The sequence below is a fragment of the Corvus hawaiiensis genome, chromosome 8 (assembly GCF_020740725.1).
Source record: "Corvus hawaiiensis isolate bCorHaw1 chromosome 8, bCorHaw1.pri.cur, whole genome shotgun sequence".
Taxonomy (NCBI): domain Eukaryota; kingdom Metazoa; phylum Chordata; class Aves; order Passeriformes; family Corvidae; genus Corvus; species Corvus hawaiiensis.
Genome location: NC_063220.1, coordinates 29953465 through 29971374, shown reverse-complemented (window position 1 = coordinate 29971374; position 17910 = coordinate 29953465). Strand labels below are relative to the sequence as shown.

At 38.1% G+C, this 17910-nt stretch overlaps 1 protein-coding gene across 1 annotated transcript in view; it reads right to left on the bottom strand.

Annotated features, from left to right (window-relative positions):
• The window catches only part of BICC1 (BicC family RNA binding protein 1), a 91274-nt gene that overhangs the window by 42430 nt on the left and 30934 nt on the right, over positions 1-17910 (bottom strand). Inside the window, exons 2-3 of the mRNA XM_048311540.1 lie at positions 15278-15324; positions 3031-3100 (exon numbers count right to left, since the gene is read on the bottom strand). Coding sequence (XP_048167497.1) covers positions 3031-3100; positions 15278-15324 — 117 coding nt within the window. The remainder of the gene's footprint in view (positions 1-3030; positions 3101-15277; positions 15325-17910) is intronic.

Below are 17910 nucleotides of genomic sequence, written 5' to 3'. Positions count from 1 at the left end.
GGCTTGCTTTAAGATGCTATAGAAGATTTATATGTTTGTGTATTTTCTAAACATTTATTTCAAAATACTTTAACCCTCCTCATCACTAGAGCAAGGCTGCAGCATCTGGTGTTCATTAAAACCAGGAAATTCCTGTTTTGCTCTTATGAAACTGTTGAGAGTTGATAATTGTTTTGGTTGGTTTTTTTTAAATTTAGCTTTGCATTGAGGTATTTTAGAAAACTCAAATAATAAATATGATTGAGCAAATTTTTTAAATCTGCTTATGCTAAATTCAGACATCAGTCTTCCGCAATTCAAAAAAAACAATCAGAAAATATTTATCAAATGTAACTTAATGAATTACCATTATGATACTTATTAGGTAGCATTTTGGACTCCTCAATTTAAAAGCTGTAATCCATATAACAGAAAAGCGATACAGAAGTTCACAAGTCATTTACTCTCGGTGCTTCAGCTTCATTACAGCATATTTTTTTTTCTACAAGATCATGAAAGATTCCGCATCTTTTACAGAACTTAATCTTCGTATCCTTGCTGAACCTTACTATGCACAGCTTGGCTGTAAATTTCAATACCTTTGTGTTTCAATTCAAAACAAAACATGGTGTATCCTTATTGATTTAGTATCAATTAGAAACTGTCAACAGCAGGGAGAAGAATGATACATTAAGCCCTAAGCGTTTCATGACAGATTGACCAATATTACAGCAAGAAAAGAAATGTTTTCCTAAAGACTGTTTTTCCCCTGTATTTGGAGGAAAGCTGTGAATGACCTAAGGCCACAACACACAGAATGCAAAGCTGCTGAAACTGCAGGCAAATTATACTGCAAAATAACACAAAAAATCTGATATGTCTTGATTATGATCGGGCCCCGTGTAAGGCTGGGGTAAAACACTGTCCACCCATAGATGCTGCTCCCTCACGGAATGACTCAGGCACTCAGTTCCCAGCCAAGGAGACAGGCAGAGATAGCATGTTCTGAGTTCAAGTCCCCAGAGAGCTGGCCAGTTATTTGTTGCAGACTCTCCTCTCAATCACCAAATGTCATTAAGTGAAGCTAAGAGTATGTTAAACGCTTGGAATATTTCCCCCTATATAAACAGCTGCCGTAGCTGCAAATGGAAACTTACAGAATTGCAAACAATTGGTATTAAGTGTAAACAGAACATATAAACTACACTTTATTTCACAAGAAATAGGAACCTCGGGGTTAAGGGGGTTCTTTGTACACATGCCGTAATTTACTATCTTAGGTGTATATATACACAGCTTAGCACACCAGAGCTGGCCACAGAGTACAAATCTCTACAAGAACTCTACAGCCACCCTGAAATCCACAGGCATTTGAAACACTTTTTTTAATAGCACAGCATATTGCTAAAATGTCTAGTTTACAGCCCATCACTATCTCACTATCTAAGGTTTCTTTTGGCATGAAGACTTTCCAGGATAATCATTCCCACTGCAGATACACTCAGTATGCCCAGCTGTAGTATGTGTTCCCTTTCCTCAATTTTTATCAGCTCGTAACTCTCAGCTGTTTAATTTCCCTTAGTATTCAAATTTGTTCCATATACTGATAGAGCTTCACCACATTACCTTCCACTTGAGGTCACCAATAAAGAGGTTAAATTAATCTACTTTAAAGCTGCATCTCCAAGTATCAATGCAGAAACCCAGCCAAACCCCTCTCTTACCCCTCTTTTCTTGGCCTTTCATACATGCTTTTCATCTTCAGAACTAAGTCCATTTAAATTAGGGAAAAAATTGTGCAGGCACCACTTTATGTTCTTTTCTGTCCTTGGAAGAAAAACAAACTCTCATGCCTGAGTTTCCTGAGGAGCTTTAGGTGTGCATCAATTCATTGCACCTCAGGCACAAAGTACACAGAACTCCTCAGGTCTGCACTGAGACCTTGTCACTCTTGCATTGCTATAAATGTTAGTCCCACATATTAATGCCTACATACATAACACTGTCATTTTTCTGAATCTTAATTCCTTCTCCAATTTTCCCCCCTTAAGTGAGAATCTTTTTCCACACAAGTGGGGATAAGAAAAAATGAAATCAATTTGGACTTCAATACCATGTGGGAAAGTACTTCAGAGACAATCTCACTTTACACCATAAAAATTTTACTAATCCTGCACCTTTCTAAAGAGATCAATTTTCTTCCCATGAGATGTTATTCATTTTCTAAGGGTTAACCCACACCTCCACCTATACATTATGTACATAACAGAGAAATTATCTGAAGTTCATGTTCTTGGTTTTTAATATGGATCAGCCTGAACAGAAGAAACATATACAATGTTAAAAATCACTCCCAATTTAATTTTTTTGTGCAGAAGACAAATTAAGTGATGCTTTCAATCAGTCACAGTTATGACTCCTTAAGAACAGAGCAAGAAGGTTTATTTCAAAGAGACATGTTCCAGACTGCACACTCAGTTCACACGAATAGGCTGGACTTCCAAAAGAAGCATAATTTAAAACATAATACTGGTCATTCCTAAGAAACAGCTCCACTTAGGTTTCTTGGAGAACTCAAAACAGCGTGCAGGCTGTCCCTGTCAGGGACACAATGAGTATTTACTGTTCTGCTGGGCTTGGCCAACACTCATCTTTGTACTCTACAGAAGCAAACATAAAACTACACAGAACACCCACTCATCTAAAATGTTACCAGAAACACCAACTTTGGCTGCTGTAAAATAAAGAAACTGTTCTGATTAGATACAGAATTATACAGCAGAAGGCACACATGCTTAATACATTAAGTACAACAGTATTGATTAAATAAAGTACCCACAGAATTGCAAGCTCCTTAAAATGGCTTTTATATATCAAACACCTATATAAAGCCAAGATAACTTCAATGTGAAATTTCTATAAGAAACAGTAGACTGAAATGAAAATACTTCAGATGACCAGTATTGATGTGTGACTAAAAATCCAATTCTTTATTCTGCAGTTTTACTACTCCAACAACTAATCCCACCTTGTAAGAACAAAATAAAATACCTTTTTTCGATTTTGCTCCAATCTTCAACTTTGATGGCCAAGCAATCTGTGTATTTGTTTCTTCCATAATCTATTAAAAAGAAAGCATTTTCAAAAAATTAAGTTTTTGTTTTTCTCCTGCAAAGGCATAAGTTCATTTTCTGAAAATACGATGTTTACCATTTCTAAATCTGTTGATTATTACTACTTTTAAATAGCACAAGCCATTAACTGCTTCTCTGGTTTTCCTGAGAACTTTCATCTGTTAATAAGTGTGGCTGAGTTCTGATCATCCAAAAGAATTCCACAGAGCAAACCCAAGATGCTTAACAGCTTCCATGAAGTTCAAATGATCAGTAATAGCTACAGCAGGCTCTACTTCCATCTCAGAGGGAATTTCAGACCTTTACAATTCAACACAAATATTTCTTTGGTTACCTTAGAATGGTTTTTAAGTAAAGCCTATCAAATTTAAATCGAGTCTTTCGAAGTCTCTGTAAGTCAAGATATATTGATTTGCCTCACCTTTACCCAAAAGCAGCTTTTCATTATAAGCTTATCCAGACTCCAGAATTTTTACTTCTTTGTTTAGCAGATCAGAGCAGACATTTGACAGCATTTATTTATTATGACACAATGTGCAACCTATCTGTCCATCTCCAACCAGCCAACACGGAAAAGCTATGCACACACTCCTATACTGTGAAAACCATGCAGTCATTCAGCTCAGTGTCAACTCTCATTCTGTTGCTGCCTTTGGCTCAGTGAAAATTCCACCAGCCCTATTACAGGCATATTGTACTGAAATTTCATCCTGGCACAGAGCTACAGCACTTCACAAACCCATTTAGTAGTAACACAGGAGAAGGAACTGGTTGACTTCAGATATATGAATGGAAATGCAGCTCCTAGAAATGCTGGGCATGTCTACTGAGACTAAAGGACTCCCCTTTTATATTGAGATCTCACCAACAAGCATGATGAGCTCATACCTCTCATCCCACTTGAGATGGAATGAAAACAATTAAAATGTCAAAATAATTAGCAAAGCCACTTCCAAGAAGAGAACTAATGCATTAAGAAAACAGCTACCATACCAGTAAGTTTTCCATAACAGTATAATTCAGAACTAAGGCAGATTTCTCTAACAGTTCTTAATTCTTATCTTCTACCTCCAAATCCCAAGGACACAACAATTTCCAGATTAGTACACCATATGGAAAAACTGAAAGTGTCAGCCAGACTTCATTATACTATATTTTTAGTTTCAGCAACTATTGGATAATAAGTTACAGCTGAAATAAAACATTTTCAGGAGGGTGAAATTCTACCAGAAACATATATATACTTTTCATCATTTTTCAATCCAGATGTGAAAAAAGCTATTTCAAAGAATTCACTTGTCTCTGATAATAGGCTTTGGGCCAGGGTTTTTTTTTTTTTAATTGTGCAACAGGCAGTGAAATACATACAAAATTGGAAGGCACTAGCTAAAAGGAAAAGGGAGATGCTAAAACAAAGAATGGTGTAGGACTGAGTTACAGAAGATCCAACATGAAAGGAACCACAAGAGAGGAGATAGAAGAAGAATGCATGCCATTCAAGACAAGTGTTACATCTCATCCGTCCTTTACCCTCTCAATAAAGGTTGGAGACTTCAGTCTTAAAAGAAATTAAATCCTCCCTGTTTCTTACGCTAAACTAAAATAAAAGGAAAGCCCACAACTTCAGAGGTGCACATTCTGGGGACATATGAGAAAGATGCATATGAGATCTTCAAAAGAAAAGCAGTCTGACTGCCAGCCACTGAGATTTGGCTATCTAATATCCTTAAGCTCTTTGCAGAATGCAATGCTAAAAATTGCCACACTGGACCCAAAAGAGAACTTAGTTTGGTCACTACAAAGACAAGTTAATCTCCTGTCTTAGTCAAAAAAAAAAAAAAAAAAGTCAGTATGCATTTAAATGAAGTACATTTGCTGAAGTATCAAAATGCTCAGTCTGTGCTGGCTTTCAACTCCAGGCTGTTAACTTTACAATAAACCAGGGCTTTCATAGGAACTCTTAAAAAGAAATTAAATTACACCACTTACTTCTTAAAGCATTATTGTATTTAATTTACTATTTATGTATTGTATTTATTATAACAGCAGAGCACCACAAAGAAAACAAGGAACTAGGCTTTTACTAGAGCACTTAAATTTGAAAGTAAAGATGATACTGAAAACTCCGTAGATCACTGTTGCATCAACTTTTTTGTTCAGTTTTACCATTCAAACCCAGGCAGTTTTAAGTGCCAAGATTTTTTTTCCTGAAATAAATTTGGAATCATTCCATGAAAACCTCAAGTGCATGTTGCAGTGGAACAGCTTTACTAGTGAAAGCTCAGTGTTATGCCCCATACCCTGAAAACAGGTTCTGCTCTCACATGAACAAAAAAAGAGAACTCACAAGTACTCCAGCTATAATGCATGTGTTCCAATTGTATAAATACTTGAGTTACATAACATTTAGAGGAAATTCAGCCTAGGGATGACTCAGAGTTCATGATCTCTGCAGAACAGCACCTCTGCATAGCTTCCCTTATTTTCATATAAAATAAGTGACAGAGTGAGTACTAATCAGTGCTCTCCTGGCCTTGAGGGATCAACTGACCACAGGGATCAGGCATATCTGGCAGTAAGGTTTAATATCCCAGTAAATAACCTCAAGCTTCTTCTCAAAATGAGGGAAAACATAAGAAATTGTCTTTGTACAACTTTCCTTCCTCCCCTTTCCCCAAGTGTAATTGTAGTGTTTATGAGCCAAAATATGTAAGCTATTCTCAGTGGAGAAAAAACAGAAGAGGACAAAACACTGGAAGACACCAACAAAACAAATCAGACTGTACTCTGACCCTGAAAAAAACTGGCTCTAGTTGCAAATCATTGGGCCTTCAAGACAAAAAAAAGTCTAACTGTAAAGCAGCTGGAAGACAAGCTTTTGGCTTCCTTGTATTCCAGCTTGAAAAGTTTACAGTTTAAGCACTTTGGGGAGTTTTTACATTAAGACAGTAAGAAATGATTTTTTTTTTTATGCTGTATTTTTTGTTTAGCTGATTTTGGATGGAAACTGGAATGTCCTGAATGCAACAGAACCAACCAACCAAAACTCCCCCAAAGCCCACAAGTATTTCAGAATTCAAAGGAAATACTTTACACACAGTAGATGAACAAGAACAACATATATAACAGACCTTTCTTCATTTAAAGCAAGCACATTAAACCAAAGTATTATTCTTTATAGTTAGTGTTGGTAAGTTACCTATTTCTGACCTTCCCACCTTTGGGATTTGGGTATCTTGGCCTTTTCTGGCTCAGTTATTAATCCCAGTGAAAGGAAAAATGGGTCAGACAGGAACCTGTATCTACTACTGGGTTTCTGCAATTTCCCAGCCTGAATTCCTTCCCCACTTTCCCCCCTTAAGTGAGATTCTTTTTCCACACAAGTGGGGAAAAGAAAAAAATGAAATCAGTTTGGACTTCAATACCACCTGGAAAAGTACCTCAGAGACAATCTCACTTTAGACCATAAAATTGTTATGCCCAGACTCTGAATACTTGGTTTCACAGACTTTAGGTGCTCATCTTGCCTCTTCAGCTTTCAGAAAAGTCATCTTAGTCCCCTTGGCTTGTATGCACCAACAGCTGTATAAACAAGTTTATTCTTACTGTTTATTTGAATCATGGAATATAACTTATATGAAAATTTTAAAAATATGTATTTCCATAGGAGCAGGAGAAGACCTGATGGGAAGAGTCACAGCAGACAAGTCACATTCTGCATGGGGTGATCCTTAGCTCTTCCTCTTGCAATGCATAAGGGGTGATGCAGCACAATCTGAGAGGATGACTAATCCCTGAACATGACTTTTGGCAGCAAGAACAGAGCAATGGGTGTAGCTGGAACCAGAATTATTACATTTAATGGTTTGTTGTTTTTTTTTGGTTTGGAGGGCAGGAGAAAGCAAGGCAAGAACAAGGATGGGAAGGAAGAACAAGACACAAAAGAGGGTTGTGTGAAGTTACCCATTGTGAGTTCCAACTCCAAAACTGGTGAGGCCAGAGGAAACACTTGTATTGCCAGAGCACATCAGTGGGGCAGCATCAAGGACTACTGATTTGGTGAGGAAATTTGAGGAAAACAAGGAGTTAAATAAGAGATTACAAAACTTAGCCCAAGGCCTGGTGCAAGTATGTAGCTCTTATGGAAGTCTGGCCAACATTTGGGTACAGCAATGGATTCACATCCCAAGCCCTGTTGCAGTTTGTTTTCCCCTGAGGTGATCTCCATAAGGAATTCCAATCAAGAATTCACTGTTTGTCACAGCTACCACTCCAAGTTAGACAGTACAGCCTGACTCCACAGTGTTAGCACTAATTCTGCAGGTGAGGACAAGGGCCTGTTCCTGAGGAGCAGCAATGGCACGTGGCCCCAGGCCCCCACACATTCTAGACTACACTACCCAGAGTTTCCAGCCCGTGCCTCTGCATGGCAAAGAACCTCATCCTCTATGCAGAGTGACATCAGATCCAAAATCAAAACCAAAAAACAGAGAATTCTTTAGCAAATTTTTTCTTACTTTAGACTGTCAATACTGATAGCACACACGTAAGTGTGAACTGTTTAAAGTACACAACCCAACGATGCACGGGGAGGACAAGCAACAAACTCCAGCTGTGTGTCTGTACAGAAAGGAGCAGTAGGACAACAGGGCTTTCCCACACCCAAGGACACGAGTGCCTGTGTGTCTTCAAGGCAGGGCTCCTGATTTTCCCATTTTATACTCCAACTGTCAGAAACCCAGACCCATTTTCAGAAAAGTACCTGCAGGTGACTGCTTGGCTAGTCCTCCTTCCCTAATTTCACCTGTCTAGGAAAAGTGTAATATGTCATTATTTTAGATGATACCCTATGGAATAAGCAGTGTGGATAAGGATCAATACTCTCACATATTTTTTTGTCCACTGCAAGTCATTTGCTTCAATACTGCAGGAAATTGATCATCACCTACTCAGTTGTCCACCTCTATTACACTGATTTTTATTTCAAGTTTTTATTAAATGCTAAAATAACTATCAAAAAACATTAAAGTGTTCCTGACTGACATATAAAAAGGGAATAGAAGGAAAACTTGCCTGCTTCCCATTCGCATACTGCTACCCAGCTTCATGTCAAGCTAAGCAAAACACCAACATGCTTCCCTACAACTTCTCATGGCCAATACTTTTGTGCAGACTGACACTTCCACAGAGCACTGAACAGGCTGTTTTGTTGTTAAGGACTAATCCTAGCCCCTACTGACTCAACAAATTCACCATCTTCACAAGGTATTCACAGCTATTCCTAAAGACCTTATCAAGAGCTAAGGCAAGCATGTGCAGGATGAAGAGGTATTGAAGCTAAAATGAGAGGTCAAGGTTAACATCATAGGCAACGTATTTATTCATAGTTTTGATCAATGGGTATCAAAACTCATATACTAATGAACAGATTAAATAGAAAAGCAATAAAGGCAGCAGAGTAAAAAACATCACCTTTACAACTCAAACTTTCAGGTTTACACATAAAAGCCCTAAATCACTAAAGATGGAATTGGGAAAGCTGCCTATGTGGCAATGGCTTTGGAATTTTTATTGTTTCCCTTTCCAGTAAGGGATTTTTAGCCTAGAAGGGGTGAGAACACATGCATGTATGCATATACACACTGCATCTTTTTTAACCTTCACTTCACCTGAAAAGAACTGAGATGATTCTTAAAACAAGGGTCTTGTTTAAGCAAATATTGCAGTATTGCTGCTGCATCCAAAAACTGCACTAAGTGAACCTTCTGCAACAATAACATTTACAGATCTTTGTACTTAACAAATACAGCAAATAAAGTTAAGTGAGAGTAAAAATCAATCAATCAAATGCTCTTACCTATGAAGAAACAGTGAAGCCCTTCACTTGATTTGAATGTGTTGTTTACTCTCAATGGAAATATTAGTCAAAGGTCACAGGTAACACTTTCGTTTTAAATAAATGACAAAGCATAGTCAAAACCAAAAAAAAATACTTAAGCATGCAAAACAATGATCTATAAAAGTATTTGTCTGAACAGCATTAAGAATTTACACAATACAAAAAAATTCTAAGAAAAAGTATCACTGAAAAATGAAGTCCCCACAGAACACTGTTAGAATACCAACATGCATCCACCTCTCCTCTCTGAAAGCAAAATCAGCAATTCTGTTCCTTACAAGCCAGAAACCCAGTGTATGTTCTTGACTTGTATCATTCTCATACTTGTCTCCTCCTCTTTATTAATTTTTTTTTCCCCCAAGGTAAAATGTACAAAAATTTCTGAGAAGGAAATCCCTCCTCTATTTTAAGGGAGGGTTTAACTCTCAGAATTAAAAGCATCAAGCACCTCAGCTGAGACTATGGTGACAAACCACTTAACCACTCCTTCTCTGTTGCTTTACAACGCAAGAGATCTTGCACAGTGTTAAGTATAGCAATAAAGTGGCATAAAGTTGAACTTTATCAACTAAAACTTCATATTACAGGTCAAATCTCAAGACAGCACCCATTGTAACAGAAGCAGCACAGAGGAAACTAGAGATGAAATGAAAAAAATAAAAATCCTTGTAATTACTCCATTACTTTAGCAGAACAGCCACTATACTGCAGATGGGACAAATGCCATTTTCCACAAAACCGAAGCCTTCCCACCACTTAGCTCTGCCTGAACCAAGCAAAAAGTTAAGTAAGCATTCTTGATTTACCTTTTTAGAGACACTGATCCAACCCAAACAGTCCCCTTTCCACTGGGTGGGGTTTTGCCAAAAGGGAGACAAATGTCTCAATCCCAAGATTTCCTGCAAATGTTAACTTCCACTGACATTCTTTCAGCCCTCTAATCCACGCTGCCCTCTCCAAGCAGTTGCTTCCTCTTCCCGGGAAACTAAATGAGAGGAAGCTCAATGTAAATTGGATGCCAGCATTCCCATCCCAGCCAGGCACTTGAAGCCAACTCTGGAAACGTATGGCCTTAATATATCCTTGTCTCATGCTATGAGCCAAGCTCTCCATCAAGAGGTTATTTTAATGCTAGTGCAGATACTGATTTCCACCCAGAAATCTGGAATGTGTGGAACCAGTTCCTGCAGCTCCAAACTGCTCCTGTGGTTGAAACAGAGACAAGACCCATGATAATGTCTGATCACCACCAGCTCACGAGGTCTCACCACCAAGATAAATAACACGGGGAGAAACCGAGAGCTGAGTGGTTGCCATCAGAAATGGAAATACAGCCCTAGGGGAACTACAGTTACAAATAGCAGCTTGGGAATAGTCATGGCTGAAGACACATGGAAAGCCCTTCAGAAGTTACTCCTGAACAAGAATAATAATTAGCTTGAGACATCTTAGCCTCAGGTCAATGATTAATATTTTTAATGCCAGAAAATGCCCTAAGCCCCTTGCATTTGAAGCTCTAAATACATTTCATGTTCAGAGATTAAAATGGAAGACTGATCAGTGTTCAGTCTGACCTGCTGCAGACAGAAAATTAGCTTTTAAATAGGTTTATTTGTATCAGAATATTCCAGCTATTCTTACAAAATGCATACACCAACACTGTGTGAATATATTCACATGTAAGAATATTGCAAAAGTTAGGTTTGTCCCAGATCAGCATAACAGGTATGTTTCAAAGATACAAGAGAAAACACAGGATGTTGCAAACCAAGCTCTTTTATTGTCTCAGATAAGCAAACAGGACTTGAGGAAGTTTCCTTGCTGCCTTTGTTGCCAGAGCCTCCTAAACAAATAAGAAGTAATGCACATTCATTAATAACTATTGCATAGAGGATATTAACAGAAATATGATTACAGATGCAGTTAGATATACCTGCGTTTCACATCTTCAAATAATTGCAGGGGGATTGGTGGTTTTGTTTGTTTTTGGTGGGTTTTGTTTTCTTTTGCTTTTTGTTGGGGTTTTTTGTTGGTTTTTGTTTGTTTTCTTTTTTAGAAAAGAAACTACTACTGTTTCCAAATACCTGTACTGAAAGATCAATTGTTTTTAAAGGACGGTTTCACCACATCATGCTTCCAAAATGGCCTCAGTAACTCCTGAGGTGCTAATCATTTAATAAAACTTGAAGCTACAGTTTAAGCATGTTACATGTAAGGACAGGAAGGAAAATGAAGAAAAGAAACCACTAGTCTTCCTTTACACTCCAAAGCTCCTAATAATTACCAGAAGAGATTTTGGTACACACATGAAACATTTGCCCAGTTGCAACTTCACAACTCCAAGCACACTTGTCTCCTTCAGGGAATAACAGAGTCTGCAGTCAAGAGAAACATGAGCACTTAAATAGACTTTTTGCCTAAATCCAGAGATACCTTAAAAACCCCCAAGTATCGGCAACTGGGCAAATGCATACAAACACCACTTCTGTTTGCTTAAAAAAGGTACAAAAGAAACACAAAACACAAAACAAAAGAATGTCAAACACCTGGGAACAGTAAAACACACAAGTTACAGCTGGCTGGTAGTATTTTGCGCTTCTCACTCTGCAAATGAACTCTTAAAAGCCAGGAAAGCCAGAGCTGAGGAGCCCCTCCAGGCATACTCCCAAAGCCCCTACCATGTACCCACTGAATAATACTGAAATGAAGCACGTGGATGTGACCTGGAGTCAAGCACTTGTGCAGAGCACCATGAGTGCATCACTTCCAGTCACTACCTTCTGCATGTGCAGTCCCACGTCAGCCCAGGAACTCCACCCAAATTCCACTAAAGCCATGGTCTTCATCTATCACCCACCCTTCTGCTCACAGTCCCTTGAGAAGGCTACAGACACACTCTTGTCCTGAGAAGTTTCACAGTGAAAGATTATCATCAGTGTCAAGAATCCCAAGTGTTGAAAGAAAAAGAATAAAACCCAACTTGATGACGAGAGAGCTAAAAGCAAACCAAAATGATGCATTAAATTCCTCTCTGTCCACACGGCCGACCCTCACCTGTTTTGGATTACAAACTCTTCAGGAGAGAAACTCATCACCTTCTTACCTTTTATATAAGAGTGCCCTGCGTATCTACAGTGCTACATAAATTATCTGTTCCTGGAACAATGTCCTGGGCTTTGCTGGGGAAAGGGCCTTGCTTCCCATGAGGCGTGAACCAGATGTTGTGGAACTTGGTGGAAAAAATCCACCATCAACAAAAAATGGGCTTTGGATCAAGAACATGTAATAACTTAATATTATGTATTCCTCTCACAGAATAAATTAGAACAACAATTTAGAGAGCAAGGTCCACAAGGATCTTTTACGTAAATAGTATGTAACACAACAGCAAAGCAATCCGTGTTTATTTAGGATTACCTGTCATTGAAATGCAGATCCGAGAGCGCTACAGAGAAAACTATGCCGTTATTGACTTATTTTTTGCTAAATTAGTAGCTCCCAGTGATTTTGAAAAATCCTCATTAGATGATGTTAGCTTTTCCCTCATCTGAAGCAGTATTAAAACTTCGAAATATTAGAAGAAAGTACGGTAAAGTCTTCAGACTTTTAAAAATGACACTACCAAAAGACATTTATCTACTTTTCACTTGAATTCAGGACCAGAGGAAGGGACACTTCATCACCAGACCTTCCCTGCCACCACAGAAATACTAGCTGAATTTCACCAAGACTTGGGGCTTATTCTGCAACTGCATTATATGTGCTTATTTCTGCTAAAATTCTCAATGAAATAATGCATTTTGACATTTACATTGTTATTAAACTCTGAAAGTTGATAGGAACAGTTCAGATCCACTGAGATTCTGCATGATTATGAAAATCCAAGTAATACTGCTTTCTCACATGTTTCAAGACCAGCAAAAGACTGCTTAGCATCAAACCCCTGTATTAACTTAACTTCCTTTAAAAACTTCTCTGCATCTTAACAAACCAGGCTGAGTCCCTGCCAACCCCCCAGTCCCAGCCTCCTCTCTCCATCCTCCTGGTCTGCATGCCTTGGCATATGGAATCACATTCCCGAATTTTTGCCTTGTCATTTGTCATTTCAACATTCATATGAAAACTTCTTCCACCTCACACACACTTCCACCCAAGAGCTAACCTCAGCACACTAAGGCTAGTTCATCAGAATACACCAAACATAGCATTATTTATGCAAATAATACCCTCAGGTTCTACATGTCTCTCTTCAAGGATGCACTTCCCCCTCCCTGTTCCACTCAAAATCCTGCCACTAATGTCCTGAAGTCTCACTTTCAGAACTGCTTTAAAAAATGCCTCTGCTGCAGTTTTGAGTTCATATGGAATTTCTGAAAGTGTCCCGCTGCCTTCATTTGCAATGTGTTTCCAATGCTACAAATCACTTTCTTCCTCACTGCAACAACCTGAAACACATGAAACGAGTCTTCATTTTACCTCCACATACTCTGCCTTACTCATTTCACATGAGAAAGGAAAAGTTTAACTCTGATTAAAGGAAATTGCGCAGACAGGGACGGTGAGTAAGCTTATGAGCAACTGTCCAAAGATTTCTTCCAACAAAAGAGAACTCAAAGGAGATAGTTTCCATCTGGTTTTATTAGCTGTAGTATTGTGTGTATGTGCTTAAAAACTTCAGAAATCTACACTGTGGAGTTGCTGATACTGTAAGAAGAATGCCAGTTAAAATGAAGCAGCTTTAACCCATTGCAGCACCCACACTGTGCCTATATAATAATTATGCATAAATATGACAAGATCTAAGTGCCGAGATAGCCACTTGGATGAGTGTGGATATGTAGTGCACTCATTCACGTGCTTAAAGTTTAGCCCATTTTGCTTTCCTATTAAAGGCACCACAGTATTTTCTGCTATTACACTAATAACTATATAATTGTAAGGTACATCATATCTACAGTAAATAATCGAGTAATCAAATCCATGCATCAGATAGACAAGCCACTCCAGAAGAAATATTTTATCCACATCTTTAAGAATTATGAGCAGATTTATTCAAGTGAGAAAAAACACTGTGGAAAAATGAAGAATGTGCAGAACGAAGCATAGGCTACAATGGTTTAGTTTTGTTTCAGCAAGTAAAAAAACCCCAAGCATTTTGATAAAATCCTAAGGAGGAACTATTGACACACTCTCCCCTGTGCACACCAATATCAGACAGATAAGCACAAGGATCACATTTGGAAAAAACTCTCATTGTCAGTCAAGAACAACAGAAATCTGAAAACCCAAACATTTTGGCAGCATATATACTCCTCCTCACCAGCCTTTATCAAGGCATCCCACAGTCACATGCAACCTTTCACATCTTCCTGTTTGGAAGTACTACTTAAAATTATACGGAAAACAAGAAAAATACAGCAAACTACTTCAATGAAGAAGTCAAAAAGGAGTTTCAAGGCATTTCAACATACAGCATCAAAGTTTACACTGTCTTCTCTGTACTAAAGACAAAACAGCTCTTATTAATTTTTTATTAAAATTTTTTCTTAGCCTGCAGCACACAGATTTTCGTTAACATAACTCATAAATAATGTTCTTTACACTATTATTGAAAAAAAAAAAAAAAAAAGACCAACCCCTCCTCCCCCCAATACCATGCTGCTTTGTAAAAATAATTTCCAAGTCATTACTCCTGACCATGTTCCTCTTTGTAGTTTAGTTGCTGCAGGACTACTTTTTCCAGTCCTTCCGTGCCTCTGTCCAACCACAAACTTTGTTGAATCATTTTGTGGATTGTGCATTTCTTTCTTAAAAGGCCTTTGCATTTCTCAACCAAATATTTATGCTTTCAACAATATCACAGTAAGTTGCAAGTCAGTTTTTTAATAATAGGATGCAGCATTTATCCACAAATAAAATCCTTAAGACCACCTCACAACATCTTCTGGGTTAACCCCCACTATTAAGCATTACAAATGTTCATCATGCATATTTTAACATTTTCAGTTAAAGAATTGCTAAAACTCTTAAATTGTTTTTCTGCATGGATAACAGTAGCATAGACCAAAGAGAACCCATTTCTCATCTCATTCCATGTGTGGCTGGTGGCAAGGAGACACTTTAAATGACAAAATAATTTTTTAAAATTGGTCAGTACAGTGGAAACTGCACATGAAGTTTAATTAGTTGATCACATGCATGAGCAATAGGTATATGTTTTGCCCTCTAGTCAGGTGCTGTTATAGAACTGAAATATCTTTCTTACCTTCTGAAAAAAGTCTTCCCCACTTTTCCCTTTGCCCTCTGCAGCAGCTGTAAAACAAAAGCAGGATCTGGTTACTAAATACACAGGAGAAAATTTGCAGGCTTACATATAGAAATCCTCAGTGAGTACACGCTACTGTAAAATAACAACTCTGGGTAATTTTTTCTCATGCAATAAACATTTGTCAACAACTGAGTAATACGCAGACAAACCTTTTACAAGTCACTTTCCATGGCTGAAGTCTGAAGCGTTTGTATTTGCGTACTGGAGCTCTAAAATACTGATACATATTTTAGTTACAAAATACACATGGTCTAAGTGGAACAATTTAGTCACGCTGAGTACTTTGCCCTCCAATTCTACCAACAGCAGGATCAAAAGAAAGCTAGGAGGGCACAAGACTCGCTGTATCAAATACCACATTATGCAGGGATCTCAAGAGCAAGACCTGGATTATCTCCCACTTGTATTTAAACCCATAACTGTAAGTTTAGTTAATGCAAATTGCTGCACTTAAAATGATACAACTGTTTGCATATAGCTTATGTTGTAGTTCAGCTGTGTTGAACTAGCAACCAGTTCAAAACACAGTAGCTCAAACTGATTATGAAGAGGATAACTTCCTTTTTCCTGGAGAATGGGATGCCTTCAAAAAGAACTCCAGGTGCAGAAAAAAGTTTCCTGGATGGTACAGGATTACCGAAGCAACTTATACTGATGATTGTTCTGTATTTCTCATGTACAAAACAGACCCCTTGAACTAACCCCATTACTCTGGCTTCAAAGCTATGCTTCAACTACTTAGTTCTGCCCACTCCTCCAGTTACATAAGCAATTCCCAACTCTTAAGAAACTGTTAACTCAGCTAATGCAATGTAATAGCAAATCCAAGTGAGCAGATACAGCCTGGAGGCACGAGATGACTTCTCCTAGCCCAGAGGAAGCACTGCCACTACATGTGAAACAGGCTTCTCAAAATCTCAATAACACCACTTAAATACCACAGAGAAAGAGTATACTAGCAAGTTTTATCTAGAACAGTTCAGAAGTTCATGATTCAGCTCCAGTGTCACCAGAGCAGAGGAAGAGAATGACGCCCATCAAGCGTTCATCTTGCTGCAGGGCAATTCCAGACTCCCCAGTTCCACAAGTCTGAGCAAACAAAGCCCTGCTTGCCTTCAAAACCCATAGGTGCCTGTACGAGAAGAGCACACTGGTGCATATTTCACCAGAACAAGGTTTTCTGGAAGCAGAGAAAACAGTTGGGGAAGATTTGTTTTCCAGATTTACAAGCTAATGATATGAGCAGAAAAAACACAACTTCCTTGAAGCAGCCCCTTGATAGGTGCACATTGCTTGACATGTTTTCCATTAACTCAGGAATAGCTACAAAATGCTTTTGGGAAGCGAGGAGTACCACCACTCTATTTCAAGTGGAACATGGGACCAACATGCTTTTAATCAGAGGGTACAGGAGATAAACTGGAGATGAGAACGTGACAGATGTGTGGCTGAAGTTGCAGTTATGAGAATAAACAGATTTTGATCCAGCTGCAAATGCACGATTTCCAAACTGAATACAAGCAAGAGATGGCTTAAGATAATAGCAGTGATGCTCTGCAGGACATTAAAGTGGAATGCTGACAAAGTGGATTCCAAGCTTTTTACTGTAGGTTTATTTTTAATATGAATCATTCTGGTGACCTGATTTACAGCTTGGCCCCACCAACAACTGATGGCACAACAGATAGAATCCAACAAGTACGGACAAAGTGGGAAAGAAGAGGGAATGAAAACATCCCAAAATGGCTTCACAGGAAAAAAAAAAACCACAACAGGAGAGACAAGAGGAAAGTTGGAGCAAATGGCACTTCAGAAAAATCTTTAGTTAATAACTAGTAGGTTTAGTTATTATTGTTTCATCAAACTATAAAGACAGTTTTCATTAGAGCTTTTCAGCACATAAGATGCTTTATGATACCCCATTTGTCAGGTCTCATGATATCTATGAAAAGGCAGGGAAGACTGTATGGTGGTTTTTGGAAAGAGACTGAAGTTGAGGGTCTGTACCTCAAAACAGTTCTTCACATGAAGAGAGATAATGCAGTCTGTTGGTATTTTGTCACTTTGTGTCCAAGATACAGCATTATTAAATCCAGGAAGAGGTATGCCTCTGATCATATCTCATTTTTCTATATTAATCTAGTCATTACCATCTCCATTATGCATTGAATTAATAAAGAAAACATGCTCAGAATTGTGGCTTAAAGTATTGTGTTACACTTAGAATGATATAGTTCGCTATAAAAGAAAAAAAATGCCTACAAACTTGAAGATAAACTACACAAATCAATGTATGCTTCCTTTTAGATCAGCTATTGCCTCCCTTTTCCCTCCTTTCTCTTATGATATAACTCTTGATACCAATTACCTACTTCTTCATTTTACTTCCTAAATTTCCTCTTGTTTTTATGAGGAGCAATTACAGTTAAGAGAATTTACATTCTATCAGTAGTTTATGAATTTTGTGATGCTACCCACAATCACCTACATCTGCATCTATGTTTAGTCCCAAACAAAGTACCTATATTTAAGAAAGCTTGTAACATCTGTCTGAAATGTTTATGATTCAT